The sequence below is a fragment of the Poecilia mexicana genome, unplaced genomic scaffold (genome assembly GCF_051168715.1).
Source record: "Poecilia mexicana isolate PSO_F unplaced genomic scaffold, ASM5116871v1 scaffold_16, whole genome shotgun sequence".
NCBI classification, from domain to species: domain Eukaryota; kingdom Metazoa; phylum Chordata; class Actinopteri; order Cyprinodontiformes; family Poeciliidae; genus Poecilia; species Poecilia mexicana.
Window position 1 is genome coordinate 19,055,131 of NW_028263385.1, and position 25,634 is coordinate 19,080,764.

Below are 25,634 nucleotides of genomic sequence, written 5' to 3' on the forward strand. Positions count from 1 at the left end.
GTGAGTTAGCCTAATCAGGGGACCACTAAAAAAAAAAGACAAGAGTGCCCAGCGCTCAAGCGGGGGGACGTTCACATGTATGCCCGGCCAGTTTGGACTCCCTCAAATTAGCGCCCCACATCTTTTGGGCGCGGAGAGGGAGCAAAGGAAGAAAAGGTTGCATTTTTCAGATTTGTGACCACTGAGGATCGGCTGCTCACTCCTTCCCATTTATCTCCCTCACTTCTCCTCCCGAGGGCGATGCAGAAAAATGATTTTCCTCTTCTTCTTCCTTATTCCTCACCGCAGATAATTCAATCTGTTTAATATAAAATAATCTCTCCCGATTTTTCAGCCCATTTTAACCTGATCAGTCAAACCGCTGCCTCAGGGGGACAAGCTGCGTTCCACCTTGTCAAATAAAACAAAACAAAAAAAAATTGTGGGTGAGTCAGCCCACAATTTCTTTGTGCTTTGAAAAGTGTCTGTTTGCTGTTCTTATGTTTCGCATGTAAAACAGACGGTAATGTGATTCAAACTAAAGGACATTAAAGTTCCTACACATTTTTTAAGTCAAAATTCTGAACTTTTCCAGACTCATATTTTTAAATACTAAATAGAAAACGCTGGTATGCTTTAGGTATATTGGCAAAGCTTTAAATGTGGAATCTGCGAAAGTGAATGGCTGGATGGATGGATATTTATTCTCATTGCTTTTTCAGCTCTCAAAAAGTTGCATAATCTTTTCATCCTTCTTGTGCTTTGCTCAACCCCCTACGTAGGAGTCCTGAGAACCAGAAACGTAATGACACAAATAAATATACAGAAAGGACATTAACAGTCCTCATAAAGGAAGACAATTGGTGATGCGAGTTGTGGTGCTTGAGGTCTGGGGGTTTAACTTGTGTCCCACAGCACTTAACATCCCCGTAGCCATCTCTCCTGGCAGTTAATTAGAATCCAATAAGGTTGCTGCCTGTTGGTCATTGTTCCTCCAGTGTGTTTACCCTTTCTAGAGGCTCCATTCGCTGCTTAATCTGGCGAGAAGCTGAATGTCAATAGGTCAGGCCAAGACTCCAGAGCCCTGAGAGAGAGAGAGAGAGGGAGAGACCCTGAGTTGACACACAGGGAGGAAGGAGAGAGGATCATTCAGCTGAAGGAAAGGGGTCATTTTTCTCCTTTCCCCTCAATATTGGTCTTTGCCGTTCTATTCATCCGCACCCAGCCTCCACCTCTTGCTTCTCCCCTTCTTGTCTTTTCTTCTCACTTCTAATCCATCCTCTTGATTGTTCTAAGCTGCTTTCAGCCAGCCCCCAGGAGGGTGGAGGGGTGGAGGTGGCGGGAGGGTTGGGGGGGACTCAGAGTCTGTTTTAATTAAGATTTAAAAGACGACTCCCTCAAGCGGGGAGATTTAAGAAGAGATGGACAGAGCGGAGTAAACGAGTAAAGATGGGACAGATTGCAGATTGGACACAGCAAATATCAGAAAATCGGTACGGGGGGAAAGTTAAAAAGCTATTATTTAACGCACGTAGACGGGAGCGTCGAGTACACAAGCACAGCCAGACACTGAGGCATCTAAAGGGGGCTAAGCCAAATGGGATTTTTTTTTTTCTTCTTCATTTGTAATCACACAGCACAATCTATATAGATTGATCTCAACTTCCTGTGATTCATACCGTATCCTGCGAGAGTGATATGGGATCAGTGGTAGCCAGCAGGCAAGCTGAGCGAGTTATCTCCACTCTCTGTCTAATGATCGATCATCTCACCAGATGGGCTTAAGAGCCCTGTAACACTTCACTTGTTTATCAGAGCTGCAAACCTTAGGCCTATCTGTAGATGTGACCCGCAAAGTAAGTGTTATTTTTGCAAGCATACAGTACTTAAGAGTAAATGTGTTGTGATCAGGGGCCCATCCAGTAAGTTCTGAAAGGGGTTTCCAGATGGGGGGGCACCTGCAATCTTCTAGTGGGAAATCAAAAGAATTATAGTAGTTTTATTATATTGTTGTCACAATGGGAGGAGGTGGGAAGCCAGGACAAGGTAGTGACATTAGCAGAAGATAAATTAATAGTCAATTTTCAAGCTGGCCCCCTCTAAATTGTTAGGATTAAAAAAAAAAAAAAGATCTAAGCCTAGCAGTTTAGGGTTTACAAGAACAAAATGAGTAAAAAGAAAAAAAAGTAAGGTAAACGTAAATCGGCAGCATCAGATGTGCGTCGAAAAATATTCCCCCATTATTTTCTAACGTCTCACACAGGCTGCGTCGTGGCAACGCTTCCAAGCATGGATGCAGCGATCCTTTTTGAACTCGTTCTATTCAGAAGCTGTGCTTCCAGCATATCCTGTCTCGACGCATTTCAGCAGAATGTGTGCTAAACGTGAGCATTTAACCAGAGGCGCGCCAGCTCTCCCGCTGTGCGTTGCCCACGACGATTCCGAAAATCAAAAACTTCATCTTTCAAAATGTGCACGTAGCGTAGAACAATTCAGTTGAGTCCATACATACTGCGGTTTTTATGTTTTGTCTCATTCTAAGGTGGCGCCGATCCTAAAGAAGCATTAAAAAGGCTGACTCTTTGTTTTTGAGTGTTTTAAAACTACTCAGGCTGGATAAGTCTTAAGTATTTCATATTTTGAGTTGATAAAAACAAACTAGACCAATAAAAAGAAAATTAAAATACTATAACTGAATCTTGCTGGCTGGCCTGGCGAGCAATCTTTATTATTCGATTTTGTCCAAACAACTCCTACTTCACGAGAGGGCAGGGAGCTTTAAAGATAAGTTTAAATATCCAGATGGTAGCCGTCGAATAATCACAAGTTGGACTCTTCACTTATTCTTACACGTGGCTGTTTTTGAGTGGCATTGTCACAACAGTGGACGCCTGGGACATCCTCATCAACTTCTTAAAAGTCTTATTGCACCATGACAAAAACAGATTATCCCACAGGAGTCCGGCCGCTGGAGACGCAACGCTGTTGCATTCCTGCATTGCTGTACTCAACGTCACGCAAACAGGGCATTTAATGGCAAAGCGACATTTGCATGTTTATCTGCAGCCGCGTAGATGCCGTGTGCTTTGTGTTTAGTAAACCAGTCACATTGCACACATCTGCCCCTACTCGCAAACTTAACACTCTTCACTTGAAGACACACCCCGACACAAAGCGAACAAAGAAGTGTTTAAGTTCATCAAACCGCAGACTTTGGTGGAGGCAAGGGTCAAAAGCCCAACCCATGGCATTCTCCACTCGGATACAACCCAACACACAGCCACCATATGTCCACGGTTTCACAGTTAATGAGCCAGCCCACCCCGGATGACAAAGATCTATTCACACCCGGTTGACTCCGAGGGAATCTGCAATTGCCACGGTGTGATTAGGACAGAATACAGCCAGTCCAGCCAGTGGCCATTTGGGAGCAACAATAAACTAGAATGAACAGAGGAAAAAAAGGCGTGTTGGGGAATATGGTACACGGAACAAAGAACTTTATAAAACACTTTAAGGGGATAAACGCAGGCATGATCTCACCCTCAGCCTCGCTATGGCTCCATCGCCCGCCTCCATCAAAGCCCCCCCGAGACTCTCCCAGCACACGTTCTGCCTCCGTCACTCACAACTCTTAATAAGGCCAGCAGTAAACGGCGGGGAAAAATATGTGGGGATGAAAGCTTCTTCTCTTATGTTCTCGCTTTGAGGAAGTGTTTCAGGTTGTCAGGGGAGGAGGGGTAGAAGGCAGAAAGGGGTTCAGGGGGGTGCATCTTTATGGAGTAATTCTGCATTTTAATAGAGACAATAAACCCGTCTGCTTTAAGATAATATTTTCTCCCGTATCCTGTTGTGTTGTAGCTCTGGGGATTTCTGACAGACAACAAAAAAAAAGAAAAAAAAAAAAATCCACCCCCTCTAAGCAAAAGGTATAGAAGAAAGCCATGCCAAAGAAGAAGGTGTGCAGGGTTCCTGTGGGAGGGATAGATCACATATATTCTTTCACCGCAGTGATTAATAACTTGGAAAAAAAGGTCAAACTTGACTTGAAACGGTCCAGTATATCACAGTTACATTTGGAGTCTGCGTTTCATACATCAGTTCTGGCTATGATGTCCCATCAGTCCCATCAGCCTGGTCACATAGGAAAGACCCTCTGTGCAGATTATCAAAGATTGATGGGGTGTCCTAGTTAAAGACAGAGAAGCTCTCTGCCGTTCGCAGCTTTTGCGGAGGCACTTTTGTGCGAGATTTAAGTGCATATGTTATGGGAAGCCCCAGGATTTAACTCGAGTATGTTTAGGAAATTTGCGAACGTGAAATTTCCAGACTTATCTCAAAAAAAAAAAAAAAAGACAAATGAAAAGCAGCACATAGGACTTTACCTCCTCCTATGATCCTTTGCACTCATTATTCTGTAACTACAGATGAAACAAACTGACAGAACAAACAGGATGTTTTTTCTGATTGCTTCTTCTCTTCCTCTCCGAGACACAACCTAAGCATCTATTCTACTCTCTGTTCACTGTCATCCTACCCATTTCTTTTTCAGAGTGCTTGCTTAATAATTAATTGATTAATTAGTTCCCTCATTAATCATTTACTCATTAATCATGGCCTGATTTTTTCTGGAGGAAGCAGCGCAATCTGAAAAACCCTGACTTCACATTTCACTCTAATTATGCTCTTTTACTAATCAACGCTTAAGAAATGGAGTTTCAGGAAATTAGTTTTCCCTTTCCTTTCTCCTCCTTTTCTCAGCACAAAGCAGGATGTAGTGAGGTTGGCATGTTACGCTTTCCCTCCCTTTTTTGTGTTCTCAAAGCTCTTAGTCAGGAGTAATTTTTAGGGATGGTTGAGGATTTATTAAGCAAGTTTCTGTTAAAAGTTAGCAAAGGTTAATAACTGACGTGCAGTAGATAATTCTTCTGGCACCTTCCTTTAGTGTAAATTCACATTAGCTGGACACGGACATGGAAACATCTACCATCTTTATCTGCTACTGTGTCAAACAAACCATTCAAATCTTTAATTTGCAGTCTGTATTAATCCACAAAACCTTAGAGTTTACTTTTATTAGCTTCGGTTAATATTCTCGTTTGCTTATGCCATTTTTATTCTGAATTCTGAAAACATTTGCTGTTTGTTTGTGTTTTGCATTTTTACAAACTGCTTTGTAGAACATCTTGGTTTAAGTCAACAAAGACAAGTTTTGTTGACATGTTACATCTACATTTTAATGTGTGCATTTTACTTTGTGAACTTTGCAGCTAACAGGAAGGGGAAAAGAAGTGTTGTAACTTGAAAAAGTCCTGGTGTAACATAGCATCACTAAACTGATGACTGCAGTGTATATTCTCTTTGAGATATTTTTGTTAAAGTAGCTTTGAGTATTTAAACAAAAGAATGCAGCTGTTGAGGAGACAACCTAGTAGGGCCATTGCTCAATTCTCATTTCACTGCTCCATCTGGGTTTTCTCCCATTGACATGAATTTCTCTGGTAGAATTTAAATCAGGCCAATCAAGCAAATGGAAGGAGATGTTGTGAACAATGACGTCAATTTTCTGCTCAGTAGTCTGTCTATAGCTTTAGCAATGGTAACAGACGAAATAAACATTCAGTCCGTGTTAGCAGCGCTTCCAAATATTGAATTAACATTAGCAGCCGCCTCATTCGACTTAGCACTTCTCGGTACGCGCAGTGGGGGATGGTTGTTTACAGTGCTGGCAATTTCCGGTTGTTGATTAGAAAACCCCCAACATCGAATTGGCGCATTACTTAAGTCACAGGCAAACATTTGCAACTAAAATTTAAAATTCAACACAGTCCACGCCTCCAGGAAGCAGTGTTTTCCTTTTAGCCGAGAGCCCAGATCCTCTGTACAAAGCAAATGACCTACGACAGGGGGTTGGTTTTTACCAGTCCAGAGAGAGCCAAGTCAGTCTAACTGGGTGCACTTGATGTTTAATTTGGTTGGCTTTAGTTTGGTTTTGTTTGCTTTCATGAGGTCAACTGTTGAGTTATTAGTTTGGGATTTTTGTAAGTAATGTTTTGGTCATGATGTTCTGTAAATGCACCACCTGCTACACTCTACATCATCTCTCAACCACCGTTTTTCAGCCACCATATCCAGACTGAACCCACACAATGCAGGAATGACTTCCTTTCTTTCGTCAAGCACAGCTAAAACAAGGTGTCAAGCTTAAAACACTCATGGGATAATTGCATGCACTTACTACAGCAGACAAAAACCTATCTACACCACAGCACCAGACATACTTTTGATGAGAAATCATTTTAATTTCGTCTCATTTCACAATTCACCAGAACCTCCTTTCAGAAATTCTGAGCCGTCACTTTAACACGATGCTCGCTGAAAATATTTTTGAACTTGCCACAACTACATCCACATGAGAGAAATCCCCCCCCCACACACACACACACAAAAAAAGCCTAAGCAAGCGAGTTTGAAAAGTGTCTGTAAGAACCAGAGAGGTGGCAGCTCTGTGAATCACACTCATTGTTTCCACTGAAGCCACAACTCTCCTGGGTGAGGAGGTAATTTGTTTAATCGCCAAGAGTTATAGTCCCTGGATGGAGAGACGGGGGCGATAGGATAGTTCTGAAATATGTTCGGCAATGTGGAGCGAACGCTAGAGGGAGAGTGACAAGAACCATTTTCAACGCGTTTAATTAGAAGTGTTTGTTTGCCTTTGTGTTTCTGTCGGATGCAGGGTTCACAACACAGCTCAGCTGCTTTGTGTGAAGAGACTCTTCAGAAAAAATAAATAAATAAATAAATAAAAGAATTATGCATCAAATTAAAGAGAACTCCAATGAAATGGAGGCAAGTCGGGCATTAACCTCTAAGCTTTAAAAAGCACACATATTAAACAACACTAATGAGACTCTCATTGAGCTCGCTGTGTATTATATTCAAACGCACACAAAAGGGCAGCTCTGACTTTGGTGCGCCACCGCTGCTTCTGAATGAGGTTGTCTCTCATTCATCTCACTTGAAGCAAACACTGCAGGAGCGAACAATGCAATAGATGGCCCTTTCATGCTAATGAGATGCATACATTTACAGCAATATCACCCTCATTAAAAAAAATAATAATAATAATACAGGAGGGAGTATTAATTATGAAACACACTACTTCCTATCGCGGGGAGCCGAGGGGGTCTCCACTGGGCTCAATTAGGAAGAGCAGGCCACAAATCCCATGACTAAATTAATTGATACCCCAGAGCATTAAGCTCTGAGTCTCTCTACAAAATCTATGTTGAGAGAATTCCTGTTTTCATTTCTAAAGCAATTGCAAAATATGAGACATAAAGAAAATGTAATTTACTTTTTTTTAAAAAATAAAAATCTCTTCCATGTTTGTTTTATACATTTTTCATCTGTAATTTTTTTTTTTTGTATGCTAACTTGTTTTGCCCGTCATCACAGCCAACCCAAGAATGAATTGTGGCTCTAAGCAGAATTTGCTTTGGGTCACAAATTCTAGTTTTTATTTGATAAATAAATAGCTACAATAATAATTGATAGAGATTAGTTTACTTCTGTTCTAGAGTCAGAAAAGAGTGCCCAGTTATGCTTTTTTAATGTTTTTTTTTCTTTTTTTTTGCACTGGTGTGAAATATGACTTATTTTATGAGCAACATTTCAGATTCTTTTTCAGTGGTTTTACGAATGTTACATTTCTTAAAATGTGCTCCTAAAAAACCTAAATTTCGGCTGATTCTTAAGCTACATATATGAATCGCTTAGATTTTTTTCATATTCTACTTGAGTCAAATGCTCTTGGTGGCCCCCACCTGGCCTGGAAGTAAAATGCAGTAGCTTTTTTTCCACTTAATGCCTGGGGACAGTCCCGATTCCTGTTCCATCTCTGAGCCATCTCTCGACCACATGTTGTGCACCGTTTTATCCACCATGTTAGCCATTGCACATACACTAAAACGGGACTTTAAGTTAAAAAAAACAAACAAAAAAAAAAACAAAAACACAACAACAACACAAGAAGATAATGATTAAAAGCACAGTAAATTGTAGTGAAAGTCCCTTCATCCAAGCACTGGTTAAAAAAAAGGGGGGGAGAGAGAGGAGAAGAAACTGGAATGGAGTAGAGAGAAGATGCAGGGAAGGGGGTGGAAAAGGGCTGGAACTGTGACACACATCCAGCCAGCAGCTGTCTTGCTGAGAAAAACACCAGGGGGTGAGCAGGAGCGAAATGACAAGACTAGCTCAATCAACATCTTGTCAACACAGCAAGCTGATGTGTACAGACAATTTCATACCACCACCACCACAGACCCTCTCCTCTCCTTTTTCTTCCCTTTTTTTTTTCACATGGCTTTTTGTTTCCTGTCCTGCTGCCAGCCAGCCAGCCAGCCAGCCAGTCACTTGCTATCTGTCTGCACGGAGTCAGCTCTCAGCTCTCTGGCTCGGGGCTTTAGTGTGTGTGTGTATTTGAAGGGAAGAAAGGGTGTGTGTGTGTGTGCGTGTGTGTGTGTGTGCGTGTGTGTGTGTGTGTGTGTGTGTGTGCGTGTGTGTGTTATGTTTAAAAGCCATACTAGAATTATGCAGAAGGAGACGCTTCTGCCTACTCAAAACCCTGAAGATACGGGACCACAAGGGTGATCGTGCATATACGCGTGGCAGGTTGTCAAGACACTGCAGCACGGTGACTGCGCGAATCATTCACATGCGCTCACATGCTGACTGTGTCACATCAGCACTCTTTGACCACCCCGCCCCACCCTCCTTTTTCACTTTTTCCTTCTTGCATGCATATACCACTCCATTTCACTATCCACTGCAAACTGTTGGAGCAGCTACTTAGTGCGCAAGTCTGCGGCTGCTCGCCCGTGCGATCAGCCTCACTGCTGCCCTGATGTGTGCAGCGCCCCGTCGCAGCGGGGAAAAGCCTCGCGGTGACGGCCTTGGAGACAGGCTGATTACAGCATTCCATCAATCGCCCCCCTGCTGCACCACCACCACCTGCCTCCGACTTGCTCCTTTGCAACTACAAGTTGACAGAAACCCACTTTTTTCTTTTTCCATTTTTACCTTGCCTTATTTTTTTCTTTTATCTTTCTAACATATGGCTCCTTTTTTCCCCCTGCTGCTCCCCTTCTAACCTGCTTTCTTGAGTGTTGTGTTGACAAGCTGACACAAACCCCTGTGATTTTCACACCACGAATTCAAAGAGCAAAAGAAAAAGGGACAGGGGGATCCAAGACGGCAAAGAGGAAGAGAATGTTTTAGGGGAGTCTGGCAGAAGATGACAGCTGACAGTCTAGAAATGCAGCGCGATGGCAGAAGAGCCCAAGAGAAACAAATCAACAATTAGTAACACCTTATATAATGTTCAAGGAGGTGCCTGCTGGCCATTGATTTCAGGGATCATGCCTCACTGGCTGCAGACATATGCACAGTAAGCAGAGCAGTGAGCGGATGGCAATGGATTGTAGATGGATGTAGAACTGGAGGAAATTGCCCTGGGTGGGGGTATCAGTGGAGGGGGCTGTGGGGGTTCTGGCGGGTGGATAAACTGGTCCACTCTCTAAAAAGCACCCAGGCCTCAGCCAAGATTTTCACAATGGAATAAAGGCTGAAAGGGGAGGCTAGGCGGATTAAACTCTGGCAAAACAGCTCTTAAAAAGCTGTTAGAGTGCAATTTGGGCACAAAAACGCAGAATGGGAGAAAAGATAGTGAGAGCGGGTGGGTGGGTGGTAGGGCTAGTTGGAATGCAGCGTGGGAGAGAAAGGGATAGAACCGAGTCTGCATGGGCACCATTAGAGACGACGCCGTCTGCAAAGATGCAAGCTGAAGGAAAGAACAGAGGTTCTTACACATTGAGCTCATGTGTTTTTTTGGTGCCACATTGCTGCAAGCCAGTGGGTGGTATCTGTTGTTAGCCCCCTTCCAGCTCTCAGAAGTTCTGTAGGAGTCACGCTAATGAGCTTAGTAGCCAGATCAAATATGAGATGGGTGCAGTATCCCCTTTGGGACTCTTTGGTGCAGCCGCTCAGTACCACTGTCTGCTTTGTACACGCATATACGCACAAGTGCATTCACACAGGGAAAGGAAGACAAAAGAGCTCAGCTCAAAACAAAGGGATAATAATTCCACGCAGAGTTCCCCTTTTCCAGCTCGATTTAGAAGCCTTATCTAGACAAGGCACAATGGATACCATTTAGGGAAAAAGGTTGTTTATTCCAAGTTAAAATATTCTTTTACCCACCAATTTCTGTATTCTAGAGTCCTCCTTATCCTTCTCATATTTATACGTTTGCCTTTTTTATGGGAAAAAAATCGAGCTAGGGTATATTGTACTCTGGCTTCCCGGTGCTTTCCTGACATTTAAAAAAAAAAAAAAAAAGATTTTGACTTGCCAAAGTACAGTTTAAATCAACCAGTAAAACTGGGTAGCACTTGTATTTACAGACCCTGGATTGTGGCAATTGGCCTCCTTGAACTGAATTTGATTGAGGTCATAGAGTAAAATGGCTGTGCGAGACGGAGCATCTCTCTCGGAAATGTATTCAGCCCAGTGTTGATGCAAAACAAGGGAAATATGAACAGGGACTGAAGTCTTGTATTACGTTATGGTTTATTTGAAGGACATGGCCTCCTGTTAAATTAACTAACAGCCTTGGGTGCATTTTTACATCCAGCGGTTACTGTGGTGACTTGCCAGTAAATGCGCTGTGTGTATTGGATTTATATTTTCTCTAAAGGTCATCTCCAGTGCCATTAACTCTTCTTCCTGTTTTTAGCATCGCCGCTTGTGCTTGCACACAGAAAGAAAGTCTAATTTGATCAAGGCACGTGTCCAGCGTTGAGCAGATCATTGCTGACATCTGCCCATCTTGTCCTGATCCCTCTTAATGTGAACGTATCGGGTGGTTTGAAAGAGGGAGCGCAGGCAAGCGCCGGGGTCAACGTAAAGCTCTTTAGTAGGTGATGGTCAAGTCTGGGAGGAAGCTCTGCTGCACTTAGCTCCAACCATGTGACAGCAAAAGTCAGAGTGTCAAAGCGTCCGCTGAACGTGCCCGCTGGTGCCTGACAAGTTGATGTCCATATTAACGCATTCCCTGTCCTACATACTCATTCGCATATTCAGATGCACGCTCGCAGAAACGGATATAAAACACAGCACATTTCTCAACAGGAAAAAAAAAAACATAGCAGGCTCTTACCATCAGCCAGAAATCCACATGAACTTGGTCTCATGTGTATCTGGCAGTGTGAAATGATATTCCATTTTAAGAAATCCGGATTAAAATTTAACAGACCAAACTTGCATTGACCTTGTTAGCAGGAGATGGAAAAACTCACACTAGACATGAAACAAGGACAGAAACATAATGAATGCAATACATTTTGTTACTTTGAGATCTTGCAGGATGAAATGTTGAAGTGACCATGAGTAACTAGAATCACCCTTACACATTTTTACCTTCATAAGGTAGCCTATTAAACTAATATCTGCCACAGATGTTTTATTTGTGCGGCGAATTTAGGAACTCGTTCTTCACCTTCATTATATGTTGCTGATGGGGCTCATGGAAGTTTGGCTGTCGAGTCCTTATGCTTTTTATAGTTCTCAAAAAAGTTCACCAATGTGTCCCTCAGGGCGTTTATTTGAAAGGGTGATGCAGGAATATGGAAAATAGATTCTCAGCACAAAGTCGATCTTGATCTCAGTGTGCTTTGGTTTCGCTAGGGATGCTGCTTTTCTCTTACCCTGTTTGGATGGATAGGTACGTACATCAGGAACAGGATGTCTGCTTCGGGAACTAAATGTTCTTAATCTTATGGATGATGTAGTGCTATTTGCATTTTACAGCTGTAGTCTTCGGGAAGCAATAGTTTGGTTGGCAGAAGAATTTGAAGTGGCCAGGATGAGAGTCAGGTTTTTTGAAGATGAGGCCAATAGTTCTTAACTAGAAAACAGAGGATTGCTCCTTTCAGTTTGACAGTCAGGTCAAGTATCTTCTTCATTGCAGGATGAAGCAGTTTATCCTCCAGGTTGACCACCAGAGAAAAGCTTTTGCTTATTGATCCATCAGTGCTTCAACCTTTATCTGTGACCACAAGAAATAGATCGTAACTGAAATAACGAGACCATGGCAGTGTTGTGAATGGTACGTCATGCTGTCCTTCTCATCAACAGTAGTACGATAGAGCAGAAGCTTCATAGCTAGACTTTGACAGTTTGGTGTTGTATAGAGCTTCATCAAATATGAGGGCTCCAAATCGCTTGACACTACCATGGCCCTTATCGAGCGCCTTTTTAAGTCATTAGACGCCAGAATGTAGCTTTACACCACATTCAGTGATTCATTCAATCGCAAACATGTTCACACGCTGATGACGGCATGATACTGGATAGTAGACACAGCTGCCCTGGGTCAGTCTGGCAGAAGCAAGGCTGCCATGCACCAGGGCTCCTCTGACCACCACTAACAGGTAAGACAGGTAAAGTGACTTGCCCAAATAAATAATGACTGAGACCGACTGAGCGGGAATCAAACCTGCAACCCGTGGACTGTTGTAGCCTATCCTATGGGTACGGTGAACTGTTACCCCTAAACTCTAGTCTCTCAAAAAAGGATGGATGACTGGATGCACAGAAGAAGTGTGTCAAGAAAATTTCAGGGTTTTTTTTTTGGGGGGGGGGGGTTCAGTATTGAAGCTCCCCATGTTTAGTTTGGGGAAAAGAAACAGAGCCGTGCAGTTTGTGTTTGTGTACTTCAGCACAAGTGTGTGACACAGCAGCCCACAGACGAGCCTCTTCACACCCACATCTTCTTACTTTTTCTACTTGCTCCTCCACCACCGATTCTTTGTCTGGTTCTGCTCCTTTTTTTCCCCCCACGTCAGAAATGTATTCATGTAATTAAGCTGCTAATACACCGTCAAAGAATTGTCTAATTCAGCAAGGAGGAATTAAAGGAATCTGGCATGAGTCATTAGCCAGTCGAGATGTTCTGTTCAGCGTTTTCAATAAGGGATCTGGAGAGCCATGAATCACTTATAGGGTGAAAAAAAGAAACGCTCTCTACAGCACATGCTCTGCGCTTTATGTTTGCATAGCTGCACATATATGTGTGCGCGTGGCGTTAATTGCCATTTGCGAGCATGAAAAATGGCATGTGGGCGAGGTAAAGAGAAACAATTCAGTGCATGTAATCCATCTTAACAATCAACCAATGCAGTGAATTATTACCCATTGTAAACATTTAGATATTCTGGGCGAGAAACTTAATTGCAATCAATGTTTGCACTGCTGCAAGCATGGGGAGGAAAATCCTCAGCTCACTCTGCAAGGAGAGAGAGAAAGGAAACACACAGAAGCTCATAATGGCAGCATGTTCGGGACACGCAAAGAAAAAAAAAATGAAATATTTTTTTAAGGGTATGATGGGAAAATTCCAGCCTTCGGTAAATGCCGAATAGACTGAGCTCGAAGACGCTGCACTTCTCATTGACGCTCTAAAATTGGCCTCTTTTGATCCAGAGTGCGTGATACACATACTGCCTACCTGTTTGCACCCACTGCTCACTCATATTTTGATAAAGCGATGCACAGGGAGAGAATATTAGAACGCTTTTTTTTTTTTTCCCCCTAATAAACTATTAACACCTCCTTGGGGCCAGATGGGGGAGTGAGAGATGATGGGTGGAAGTGAAAATGGGTTTTAAGAGGGATGCTGAGAACCACGATGTGTTGGGTATGAACTCTCGTTCTTGATGAGCTCACTGTTTGGCATCTTTAATTGTGATGTTGCGTGACACTGGCGGGAGGTGGGCTGAAAGGGTGAAGGAGGAGAGGGGTGAGGTTCAGACCAGGGTGCACCCGGAGATGAAGTGGGTAATTGAGTGGGGAATAAACAGTGCCAACAATCTGGGAAGCCCCCCCACTTCAAACTGGAGTTAAAAAAAAAAAAAAAAAAACATACAGAGAATGGAGTGAGAAAAGATGAAGAAAGAGAAAAGAGTGAGACTGAGAGAAAATCCCATCCACCCTCTGGGGGGAAAAGCTGCTATTGAAAAGCTATTAAACTTGCATTTAGCAGGATTGATTGGAAATGAAGAGGCCTATTAAAAGAGAGGGACAAGGGGACAATAGCGCGTCTCTGGCCGCCGTATGTTGCCCTCCTTTCAGTGGCTTTCTTTGCTATTGGAGGCGGGGGGGAGAGGGGCGGGCTGTCTGTTTAAGCGCTCCCACCAAGAGAAGCAGTTAAAAAGGGGGGGGCTTAGCACTGGCTGAATAGGACCCGTCTTTATCTTCCTTCATCCCCCCCCCTTTCCTTCTTTTCTGCACTGTGCAACAAAGAAGTGGAGATGCTGAAAGAGGGAAGGTTTTTCTCTTTTTTTTTCTTTTTATAAGTCCCTTTCCCGACTCACACAGACACCCTGCGAAGATAACCAACCAACTGCCTCTCCTCTCCGTCTCACCACCTACCTTCCCCCTATGGATTAGTTACCTCTGGAGTGTTGCCATCTTTCCCCTGCCAGTAGGATTTGTAATACTCAATCCTTAGCATAGTGGCACAAACAGTCGGAGCCGAGTATCCGTATTCACGCTGCGCTTCGGCATGTGTGTGAAGGCAAGCCAGCCAATCCGGAGGGAGCGCGTGCGCCTTTTGCTTAAACACGGCAGCGAGACGGCAGCAGGTGTCTCCACTGACTTTCAGCAGGCTCAAACGGATGGTTCCCCCGGGAACTTTAATGGAGTTTTGATTGTTTAACATCCATTTTTACAGAAAAGCACATTTAAAGAGTGGCAGATTTTTCTCCCCAGAAGTGTGTTTTCTCTTCATGTCAGTAAGCATATAACCATATGGTCTTTTGAAACAGTTGAATAAGTAATGGGGTACTGCTGACTCTTTTTCTTAGAAGTTTTATAAATAAAAACAAAACAAAACAAAAAAAAAAACACGTACACAAGTTGGGTATGTTCATTCTCTTGTGGGTGTTGTGAAAACACTATAAGGTTGAGATGATCACAGAATGATCATTGTGATCGTTGCAGCATCGTGGCTTGTGTGACCGTGGAATCAATTTAGGTTGAATCTTTTTGCTGCTTAAGTGCAACTTCAGAATCTCTCGAACGCTAATAAAAGTTGCTCTTCCACATTGCGGATATCATCAGTCAAACTTTAGATCTTAAGACAACTTTGAAACCCTTAGAACTCAAATGCTTCTCAGATTATTTCAAATCTGTATCAGGAGAATAATGTGGCCAACGGAGGCCTCGGTTTTCTGTGTGGTTAGAGTCCCGGCCCTCTGACCAGCTCTCGCAACCCAATTTTCCGACAACTTACTGACGAGTAGTGGCCACTCCAGTCAGGAAATCTGTTTCAAAATCTGCACAAAAAAAAAAAATAATAAAATCAGTCTTTTACTCATACGTACTGATGTCAGATGATATCACTGTGTTTCCTATGACAAGAGTCACAATCTGACTTTAGCACAAAAGGTGGGACAGTTTTCAACTTTAATACAACTTGAAAGCTGTCGGACTCCCATGTCAAATGTGTCAACAGTAACCGAGTTTGCTGAAGAGTTAAATCCACCCATTGTGCCGCTTATGATATCACTGATCCTCAACCAGAACAGAGTTTGCTTTATTTTTTTATTTTCAATCTATGCAGTTGATATCTATACTTTGTCACCCTGCTGTGTTGTTACTGTTAGTGTAAACACTACTGGCATCCCCTCAGTATAAGACAACTGATGGCTGATTCTAACTGTATTCTTCTGTTTCAGCTACGAAATGATTTTCACGTTGTCCTTTTTATTTCTGTCTTCCAGCAGCCACCAAAGCAGCCTACTTCTCCCAGCAGCCCCAGGACCAGGTGGTGGTGCAGGGCCAGTCCGTGACTCTGCCTTGTGTGATTGTGGGTTACAGGGGAATGGTCCAGTGGACCAAAGACGGCCTGGCGTTGGGCGGAGAGCGAGACCTGCCAGGTACGGTCACTATCCTTGTTTCTGTTGGCCCCCCTCCTTCCTCCTGCTCTCTGTATTTATTGTCCTCTGTGTCTCATCGGGTCTTGTTGCGATCAATGCCCGGTCTCATTAGAAATCAGCTCCCTCTCTGTCAGCCGTTGGGGTTTTTACACAAATGAATGGCGAGGGGGAGAACGCGCCGCTGACAGATCGGCTCCCGCTGCACACACCAAACTTTAATTTGTTGCTTAGCATTTTAAGAGTCTGGTAGGAAGGTGGATAATCAATTGGCTTTTGTCACGCACTGACATTTAAATGTGTAGCAGCGTAGTGAGAAAGCGGAGAGGCTTCCTCTTGACCTTAGCAACCCCATCTTTATTGTGTCTGTGTTTAAAGGACAACCTCCTCATGCAGCAGCCCTCTTACGTGTTGTGTTCCAAGCCTCATGCCACTGTGCTAACACAACAGTTTAAATGCCTGGCCTCTGTAAGGTGCTGCATGCTTTTCACTTGTGCTTTATAAAGAGCTTTTCCACCTCTTCCCCCCCCCCCCTTTGTTCAGAGCAGGAGCCTGGTTATATTTTACTCCTTTTAAAAATGTGTTTGTTGTTGCTCGAATTGTTTACTTCTAACTCTATTCTCTGTGCTGGCTTCATGCAGGCTGGACGCGCTATTCCTTAATGGGCGACCCGCTATCAGGCGAGCACAGCTTGCTGATCGATTCAGCGGAGTTGGCGGATGACGCGGTGTATGAGTGTCAGGCTACACAGGCAGCGCTCCGCTCCCACCGTGCCAAGCTCACTGTACTAGGTAAGATACACAGCTCACTCATGATCCTCCCAGCCAGCTCTTGTGCCAGGGTCTGCAGGCTGGCAGAGCTTTGAAAGAGAAGAAGGGGGGGGGGGGGAAATAAAAATCAGGGGAGTGTCTTTATCACAAAACACCAAGGCTGAAAGACAAGTGTAATTTCCAAGACTCTGGAGAAAAAAAAAAAAAACACTTTATAGGATATTCAGATGTTCAACTCAATGATGCGTCTGCTGTGTCAGGATTCGATTCATTATCTAGGGGTCTTAGTTGTCTGCAGGGAAATGATCACACTTCCTACGTCCTAACTTTCTTGGATGTGGTTTTAAACCTGCATTAGGTAGGAGATTATATGTTGTTATATTTTTTTAGTCTTTTTTTGTCACAAATAGACATTTGAGATACACCAACCACGTTCACACATCAGCAACAACAAAAATAAGTAAATCAAACATGCAGTTTTTAAAGGATGTTTTCCTTTACAGTGGTTAAACAGCCATCCAAGCTAACCCTAGTTTAGCACTTAAATAGAACCTGTCTAAAAAATAAGTTGACAAAAAGTTATCTAAAAGCAGTACATTATGCACCTATCTGAAAAGAAATTTGAGAATGCCCAGATAAATCGCAAAGGTGAAGAGTTTGCATAGGCCTAGTCAAAGTCCAGACTTAACTCCTCAAGTCTTCATGTGACCCTAAACGGGTCATTTGTCTTTTCCGAGTGTGTCTAATTCTGCAAAGAAGAGAGGGGGGAAAAATGACAACTATGTAAAACAAATATCTGAGTGCAACTGTTGCCTCCATGGGTGACACAACCAGTTTACTGAGCAATTACTTCTTTTTCACAGAAAGGCTGGTTAATGTGGACTGTCATTCTTCCTTAATGAATAAAATTATAAATTAATTGCATTTAGTATTTACTCAGGTTATTTTTGAAAGATGAAAATGTACTGAAACCGATACTGAAACATTTAAATTTGACAAAAAAATAAAGCAAAAACAACAAAAACCCATAAAGGTTCAACTTCACAGCACTAAAAGGTTGTTTAAAACTTATGGTTTGTATATTTTATTCACTTCCTCTGTACAGACTGAGATAAGATTTTGTTTTATATACTGCAAAAGCACATCTTAAAGAAGTGCCAAGCAAAGCTCAGCAAAAAAGAGGGGAAACGCCTTTAGTCTCAGTGGCAATAATCGAGACTGTACAGGTCCAAGATAATGTGATTGCTGCAGTCACAAATGACTCGCACAGTTGCTCGAAGGTCCAGATCTGCACAGTTAGCACATTTTGCAGCAAGCCACAACATCCATCAAGCGCAGGGCGGTTTTGTACATTAACGTGATGTGAGTGATCTACTTCTTCACACAGACATTCAGAAGTGGAGGAAGGGGTTTGGGGGTAGGGGGGTATGGTCAGAGTAGCGAGGATTAGAAGTGACAGACCTTATGGGAGTCGGTTAGGTGCTGCTGGCATCTGGTGGCATGCAAAGGAACACCACTCCATTAATTAGTCCTGTCAATAGTCCATAAATTATCACACAAGCAAATAAACCTTATAAGGAGGGAGAAACTCAAAGGAAGAGTTTATGCAGAGCAGTTGCGGCAAATTGTGCCACAAAGGCTGCCGTTCTGTTATTTATTTGTTGCCACGGAGGCAAAGTGTCAAACACTGGAGATTGGGTTGGCTAGGTAGAGAAGTCACACTCAGAACTGAAGTAGAACAAAAGCACTCAAACCTCCTCGACGCTTTTACAACTTGGCACATTTCAAATCATCCTCAGTATATTTTTGGGAGGCGTTTTACGTCATAACCCTAACACGAAGCGGCAAAGTGAAAGAAAAATCATGCATTCAGTTGGAAAATTTTCACAAGAACCTCAAAAACGTGGCTTGAATTAGTATTCATCCCCCTTTACTCTGAAAACAGTAAATATAACCATGTGGCTGCCTTCTGAGGTCACCTAATTAGTAAGTAAGTGTCCACCTGTGTGCAATTAACCATCAGCTTATACAGCTGCTCGCTCTCCAGGTTTGCTAGAGAACATCACAGTGTGATGGGGACCAAGGAACTCCCCAAACAGCTTAGAGAGAGAGGGTTTATTTAGGTTGTTTAAAGGAGGGTTCAGATTTGGGAAAAGTGCAGCACAAACCGACAACCTACCAAGACATAGACGTCATCTTACCTGAAGGGAACAGCATAAACCAGAAGCAGTCCAGAGGTTTCTGGTAGCTCTGGAGGAACTGCAGTGAGCTACAGCTCAGGTAACTACAATCACGTCTTTCATAGGAAATTATCAAAACTATTCTTTAACAAAACAGACAACAATTCAGTTTCAGACATACAGGTGTGTGTAAACGCAAATGATACGTGTTCGATTTTTATTTGTGTAGTATCCTGACAACCATGTGTATTGCTCCTTCCACTTCACAATTGGTTAATAATGGTGGGACATAAAATCTCAGTAATAATACATTTAATTTCCGACTGCAATGACATAAAGTGTGGCATGGGTGTGAATACTTTTGCGAGGCACTGTAAAAAGACAAATCATGAATGCTCATCTGTCTGCACAGAGCAAAGCAGCCTCCAGTTCTCCCTATGTAGAAATACATAGTATGTAAAATCACAGAAATCAATGAAAAACTGTCACCCCCTCCTGGAAAAGTGCCCCAAAAGACTCTGGCTGGCGGTTCATGATCATCATGCTTATGAAATACACACAGAAATAAAATCAAAATGCAGTGTAGCTGTTTGTGAGGATGTGACTATCGAAAAGGAAGTGGGGCTTTCCTGCGTCGCGTGTGCAACCGCCCGCATTTGTGTGTATGCGTGTGTATAAATCAATGTGGCCAGATGAGACCAAAGCAATCCTGCACAGTCAAAGGAGTCAACGGTGGGAGTGCAGTCAGGGGAATCGGCATGGAAATTAAAATCACCTAGCGCTCGGATTCCATTAGTGTCCGTGCCGCGGCAACGGAAGGACCTCTGACAATTCAGATACACACAGCAAAATTGGTTCGGCGGAGGGTGCGAGAAAGGCCAGCACAAACCCCATGTTTGCGCCTTCTCTTATTGGTCGGGGGAGATAGACGCCTTCATCAGGGGTGGCACGCTCGGCTTGCCAGTGGTGCGTGCGAAACCATGCAAATAAATGAACAAATAAGCAATTCGGCTGAAACATCACTCTGCAGCAGTGGAAGCAAATAGAGTAATAATGCTAGTCCCCAGAAAGGAAATAAATAAGGTTGAGTGTTTCTTTTTCTTTCCCCGCCGCCAACTAACAACTGTTCTTGGTCTTTTCTCTTGTATAAAGCTACACCTTGTTAACAGACGCTCGCTAGTAAGAAGATATAGTCATACACCGACACCGAGCTAAAAAGCTACAGCCAGCATCAGCCTGGCTGTGTACTCGCCTGGGTCTTGCCGTTTTGTTTCTGAGTGGCATGTTTTTTTTGCTCTGCTCCACAGTTCCACCCTCTGACCCCATGGTGGAAGGCGGCCCCGTTGTTCGTCTGAAGGCCCACACACCGCACAACCTTACCTGCAGAGCCTCGGGAGCCAAACCTGCAGCTGAGATCACCTGGTACAGAGATGGAGAGGTCATGGAGACAGCGATTTATTCCAAGGTACAGCGAGAGCGGGCTTAGTCGCTAACCGCCCGCGCAATCTTGTAGAAAGTAATAGTTGGAGAGGAACACATGCAAAAGTATTCAAAACAAAGACATTTCCTCTCAGGGGTATGACTCTCAATCTCTTTCTATTTCTCCCGATCTTTCTTTTTTTTTTTTTATCTATTACCTCCCTTCAGTCATGAGGATTTCTTCTTGTGCTCTCTGCAGTCCCCCTCCCATTTTTATCACTCATTCCTGACCCCCACCTTCGCCTCCTATGCCTCCACCCAACCCTGCACGCCCCCCCCCCCTTCTTTTTGCTTGCTAATGCAGCCACACTACAGCATAACTGGAGCATGCCAAAGCTCAGACAGGCATGAGCGTTTCATACAGTAGAGCTTCTGCAGAGGAGAAATCACCCACAACAATGTAGAGACACAATGGGGATGCGCCCGAGCGTGAGGCGGCCGCGGCTGGGAAAGTGTCACATTTTTCATGCTCCCTGACCACGCTAAACGACGCTAAACGCCACATTTAAGGAAGCGAAAGCCTGCAGAGTGAGAAAGAGGTGGAACGGGGGCGGAGGATCAGAGGGGTGAGGGCGTGAGAGGATACAAGATGTAAGGAGTTGAAGAGGGAAAGAGGCACAGAGAGGGGCATCAATATTCAGTTAAATCACGAGGCGGCTTTGTGCAAAATGAAGCAAATATCCGTCAATTTTGCCAAACCGAGGCCGGGTGGAGGGCTGGACGAGGCTTTGTCCGAGTGAGTGGTGGTGACAGAGAGTGATGTGATTTGATCTAGCACAAAAATGCTTTTTGTGTGTCGGGCCGAGGAAGTGAAAGACCTGCTCCATTGATTTGGCTGTCAAGGGAAAAGGTTTAGCTCGCACTCGATTTGTGACACTTCTTCCATGCGACCATTCCCCAATGTAAAAACACACATACCTTTCTCTGTGGCCGTTGCAGTTATTTCCCTCCCAACTCTCTGTGAACTGCTTGAAAAACCTTTTTATAACTATTGGGGCTTTATTGCATTTTGGCACATTATTACCACATACTTTTGTGTGTTTTTTTTTTTTTTTTCACATGAAAGAAAGCTAAATGAAAATGATGTATGGTTTTCATAATTTTCTACCAATAACAAACAAGTTTGCAACCCATTTGTACTCAGTCCCCTTTCCTCTTACCCTTAATAAAATCTAGCACAGCCACCCTTGTGTAACTGAATCCCAGTATAAATACAGCGGTTCTGTAAAGAGTTTCAAAGGTTTGTTGAAGAACATTAGAGAGCATCTTAAAGCCCAAATGGTGCACCAGACAGGTCAGGGATACGGTTGTGGAGAAGCAACACAAGCTCCCAATTTTTTGACAGCTCTCAGAGCAATTTTTAATCCATTATCTGAAAATGGAAGCCGTATTGTAGCAAACCTATTTAAACTGAGCATGGAGAGCATTAATAAGAGAAGAAGGCAAGAGACCAATTGTAGCTCCGGAGGAGCTGCATTCACCACTTCGGCTCTGAAAATCTTTTGACAGAATGACTTTAAGTCGTGCGTTTCAAAAATATGACCTTTATATTCCTCTTGAAAAAGTTCAAGGGAGATTATTGCCTCGAATAAAGTCGTCGTTGAAATAAAGCCATATGAAGCCCTAAATGCAGTTTATTGGAAGTCATGTAGGGTAAACGGCAAATGTGTCGAAGAAGCAGCTCTGGGCAGATCAGAACAAAATTAAAAAATTCAGGGGAAAAAATAGGTATGATAGAAATGAATGCATCCAATTACTTGAACATGTCAATCGCCATAGAAAGATATGGTGGTGGCAGCATCATGCTTTGGGGAAATACATTTTTTTCCCAATGGGGAAACTGGTCAGAGTTGATGGGAAGATGAATGGAGCTAAATGGAAGGAAAGAAAACCTGGAGTGGAAGTTCACCTTCCAGCAAGACAATGACCCTAAAGTCATAATAAACAGCCAGGCATAGAGCAAAGATTACTTTAGATGAAACCAAATGTATGTGTTAGATTGGCCAAGTCAAAGTCCAGACCTAAGTCCAATTTAGAATTTATAGCAAGACTTGAATGTTAATGTTTACAGATTCTCCCCATTAATCTGTTTTTTATTTTAACCTACAATAAATGCAGCATGTTGTGTTAGTCCAACATAAAAAACACAATTAAATCTAATATAGGTTGTGGTTGTAACAATATGAAAAAGTTGAAGGGAAATAAACATTTTACAAAGCACTTCATCACTGTGCCCAGTGGAGCTTTTTTTTTTTACGCATGCATGAGAAGCAGAAGAGAGAAAGAGAGCTCCTACGGAGTCAGATCTTAAGAATCTACACCTTTACTTACTTAGAAGTATTGATTTCCAAGCAGTAAATAGATTTTAAAGATAATGACAAACAAGGAGCGCTGACAGGGAACACTCGGAAATGTGGGAGCATCACAATATTCCCGTGCTGCACCATAAAATAAATTACTTACTTTCCAAAGAGCTGGACCGCAGTGTCATAAGGCACTGACTTGTTTTGTGCAACATTGATCGGATTTTCCTTTCTAAGTTCCTGCACCTTTGTTGTCCTAACTCGGTAGGCCCTAATGGAGGATGGGAAGAGGGAGGCAGCTGTCAGTATGCTTCCAATCATTCCAGAAGACAGCGACTCCGGACGCACCTACACCTGCAGGGTTCTCAACCCAGCTGCTCCCGCTGGACGACAGACTTCAGTCACTATCAGTGTCCAGCGTGAGTCCTGCATGCACCTGTCCATAAAGTTTTTAAAACATGAAAAAAATATATAAAGAAAAAAAAAATCAATGAAGAGTGCAATGAATTGTTTTCTGTGTGGTTACCGGTTTAAGTCCTAAATATTTAACATGAACATGTTTGCTCCTCATAGATCCACCTGCGGTGACCCTGTCAGTCCAACCGCAGACCGTGACAGAGGGGGCCAAAGTTCTCTTCATCTGCTCTGCATCTGCCAACCCTGAGATCACTGGTTACAGGTACACTTCTCAATTATTTGCAACACTCGAGTTGCTTAAAAATATCCAATACATTTAATGGTACATTTAAAAAGCAAAGCTTCTGAAGTCAATCGTTTTGGCTAAATGGGCCTTTTAATTGGCAGCTTTTGATTGGCACAGTCCTTAAATCTGCTAATGGCCTTTTTCACATAAGCATGACTAATTGCCTTTCCTGGGCGAATGCAACAGTTTAATGTGATTGCTCCTATGTCCAAGGTGGTCGAAAGGAGGAGTGCCCATCTCGGAAGCCAATGGGGACAGCCTTGAGGTGACTGTGGATTATTCTTATTTCACCGACCCGGTCTCCTGCGAGGTGTCAAACTCTGTGGGCAGCACCAACGTCAGCACTCTGGTCGATGTGCAATGTAAGTTTCACTGGAGGAGCATATCATGCGGTACAGCTGGCTATTGTTTGACCATTTTAAGGGTATATTAGCTGAAAAGTAGTTTCTTATTGATCAAAACTGCCTACTTTACCTTAGTTGGCCCAAGACTGCTGTCAGAGCCCAAGCCGATGACTGTAGACATAGGGATGGATGCAGCCTTTACCTGCGCATGGACTGGAAACCCTCCTCTGACCCTGGCTTGGACAAAGCATGGCTCCAGCGTGGTAAGTCAACCCAGAAAACAAGTCGCCACTTTATCCTAATAGTAAAACTTCAACGCCAACATTCCTCCAGAGAGGAACATTCGCACATGGCCTAGAGGCATGAATCCCACACACTTTTTCCCCAACACTTTTTTCCTGGCTGAATCTTCAACACCTCTCACAGCTAGCTCCCTTAGGGCTAGAGCCTCTGGCAGAAAACTGTCTGCCCAATGACAGATTCATACAGACAAATACGTGCACATGGCATGCTGTCATAAGTCTAAGGCAATCAGTTGGTCAATCAATCAGCCGACAACCGGTTCAAACTAAAAGAATTACTAAGTGTCGCCCCACAGTTTACAAAAAGATCTGATTTTCCCTGACACTGAATAAAAGATGCATCTATATTTCTCCTCTGTTTCCGACAAATTAGTGTTTTTAGTTGTTTTAGCTTAATAGAAAATTGCTTAAAGGGGTGCTTAAGGATTTTTGAGTTGGAGTTTTTGGTCAGTTTGTATAAATCGAGAATAATTGGTCCCAGAGACTGATGCTAATAGCTACTCAGAGTTATGGCAGACCTTCAAATGTTCAGCAATTTAAAAAAAAATCCATTTCCCAAAATCTATTTGGGTTGTCAATGTTTTAGACAACCCAATAGCATGTATTCATAGCATTTCCATCAAAAAACCAAGTGATTTCATATGTGAGGACATTACTTTTTTTATAAAAATTTTTTGGTCTGGTCATATTATTTGGAATTTCTTGTTTATTTTTTAACACTTTCATGAAAAAATGACATAAGATTGATAAAAAAAAACCTTTAAAATGTTGCTCATGAGACAGGGCAAGAGAAAATTTAAATTCTACCATCATGGAAGTTTGTGCAGATACTATTTTGTGAATCTATAAACCGTTTTCATGTTTGAAGAGGGTGGCTAGTTTGATAGAGCCTGGTGATTATTAACACAGTAAGTTGAGGTTGGAGGCAGTAAGCTCCAACCTATGTGAATCACATACTGACAACAGGACACTGAAAATATTTCCAGTCAAAGTAACAACATAACAAGAAAGTTATTCTATGAAAAGGTCAATAAACTTTTATACGAGACTTTGAGTCTCGTACTCAAAAAAATCTTTTTGATTATGTTCCAAGCACGTTTGACAATGGAATGTTATCTGTGGCACACCACCTCGTACCTACAACTCTACAAGCTAAAAATAGTTTTAGTGAATCTTCCTCATGTGCAGAACAACCCAGTCCAGGTTTCACACGTCCATCTGCTAAGGTTTTCGTGCTTGTCTCCAAAAAGCATCGACATTTCTTGTTTGCTTTACAAGAAAATGACGAAAATAAATCTCAAACTGTAAAATCGTACACACAGAGCAATTTGATAGCACAGATGTAACTTTGGGAATAATTATTTTGGAGTTTTAGATGGCTTCACTCGAACTAGCAATTAGCATCTACAGCGACCAATAATCTGGATTAATATTTACTGAAGACCCAAAGAGGATTATCTACTGCAAGTAATGCACTCCTTCCTTCTAAACAAAAAAAAAAAAAGTTATACCCTTAGACTTCCCGTAATCACAGCTAGATATATTCAGGAAAAGCAAGGCAGATGTTAGACACGATGTG

At 42.8% G+C, this 25,634-nt stretch overlaps 2 protein-coding genes across 4 annotated transcripts in view; one reads left to right on the forward strand and one right to left on the reverse strand.

The window, feature by feature from the left end:
- kmt2bb (lysine (K)-specific methyltransferase 2Bb) overlaps window positions 1-25,634 on the reverse strand; it is a 386,582-nt gene that overhangs the window by 184,847 nt on the left and 176,101 nt on the right. The gene's annotated exons all lie outside the window — the stretch shown is intronic.
- Window positions 1-25,634, forward strand: part of kirrel2 (kirre like nephrin family adhesion molecule 2) — a 45,114-nt gene that overhangs the window by 11,699 nt on the left and 7,781 nt on the right. For 2 of the 3 annotated variants that reach the window (XM_088013594.1, XM_088013595.1), the window contains exons 2-8: window positions 15,822-15,977; window positions 16,616-16,765; window positions 20,232-20,389; window positions 22,975-23,125; window positions 23,280-23,385; window positions 23,623-23,771; window positions 23,889-24,016. In XM_088013594.1, coding sequence (XP_087869720.1) covers window positions 15,822-15,977; window positions 16,616-16,765; window positions 20,232-20,389; window positions 22,975-23,125; window positions 23,280-23,385; window positions 23,623-23,771; window positions 23,889-24,016 — 998 coding nt within the window. Of the gene's footprint in view, window positions 1-15,821; window positions 15,978-16,615; window positions 16,766-18,818; window positions 19,025-20,231; window positions 20,390-22,974; window positions 23,126-23,279; window positions 23,386-23,622; window positions 23,772-23,888; window positions 24,017-25,634 lie in introns of those variants that run through there. The other variant, XM_088013596.1, reaches the window with a different exon arrangement.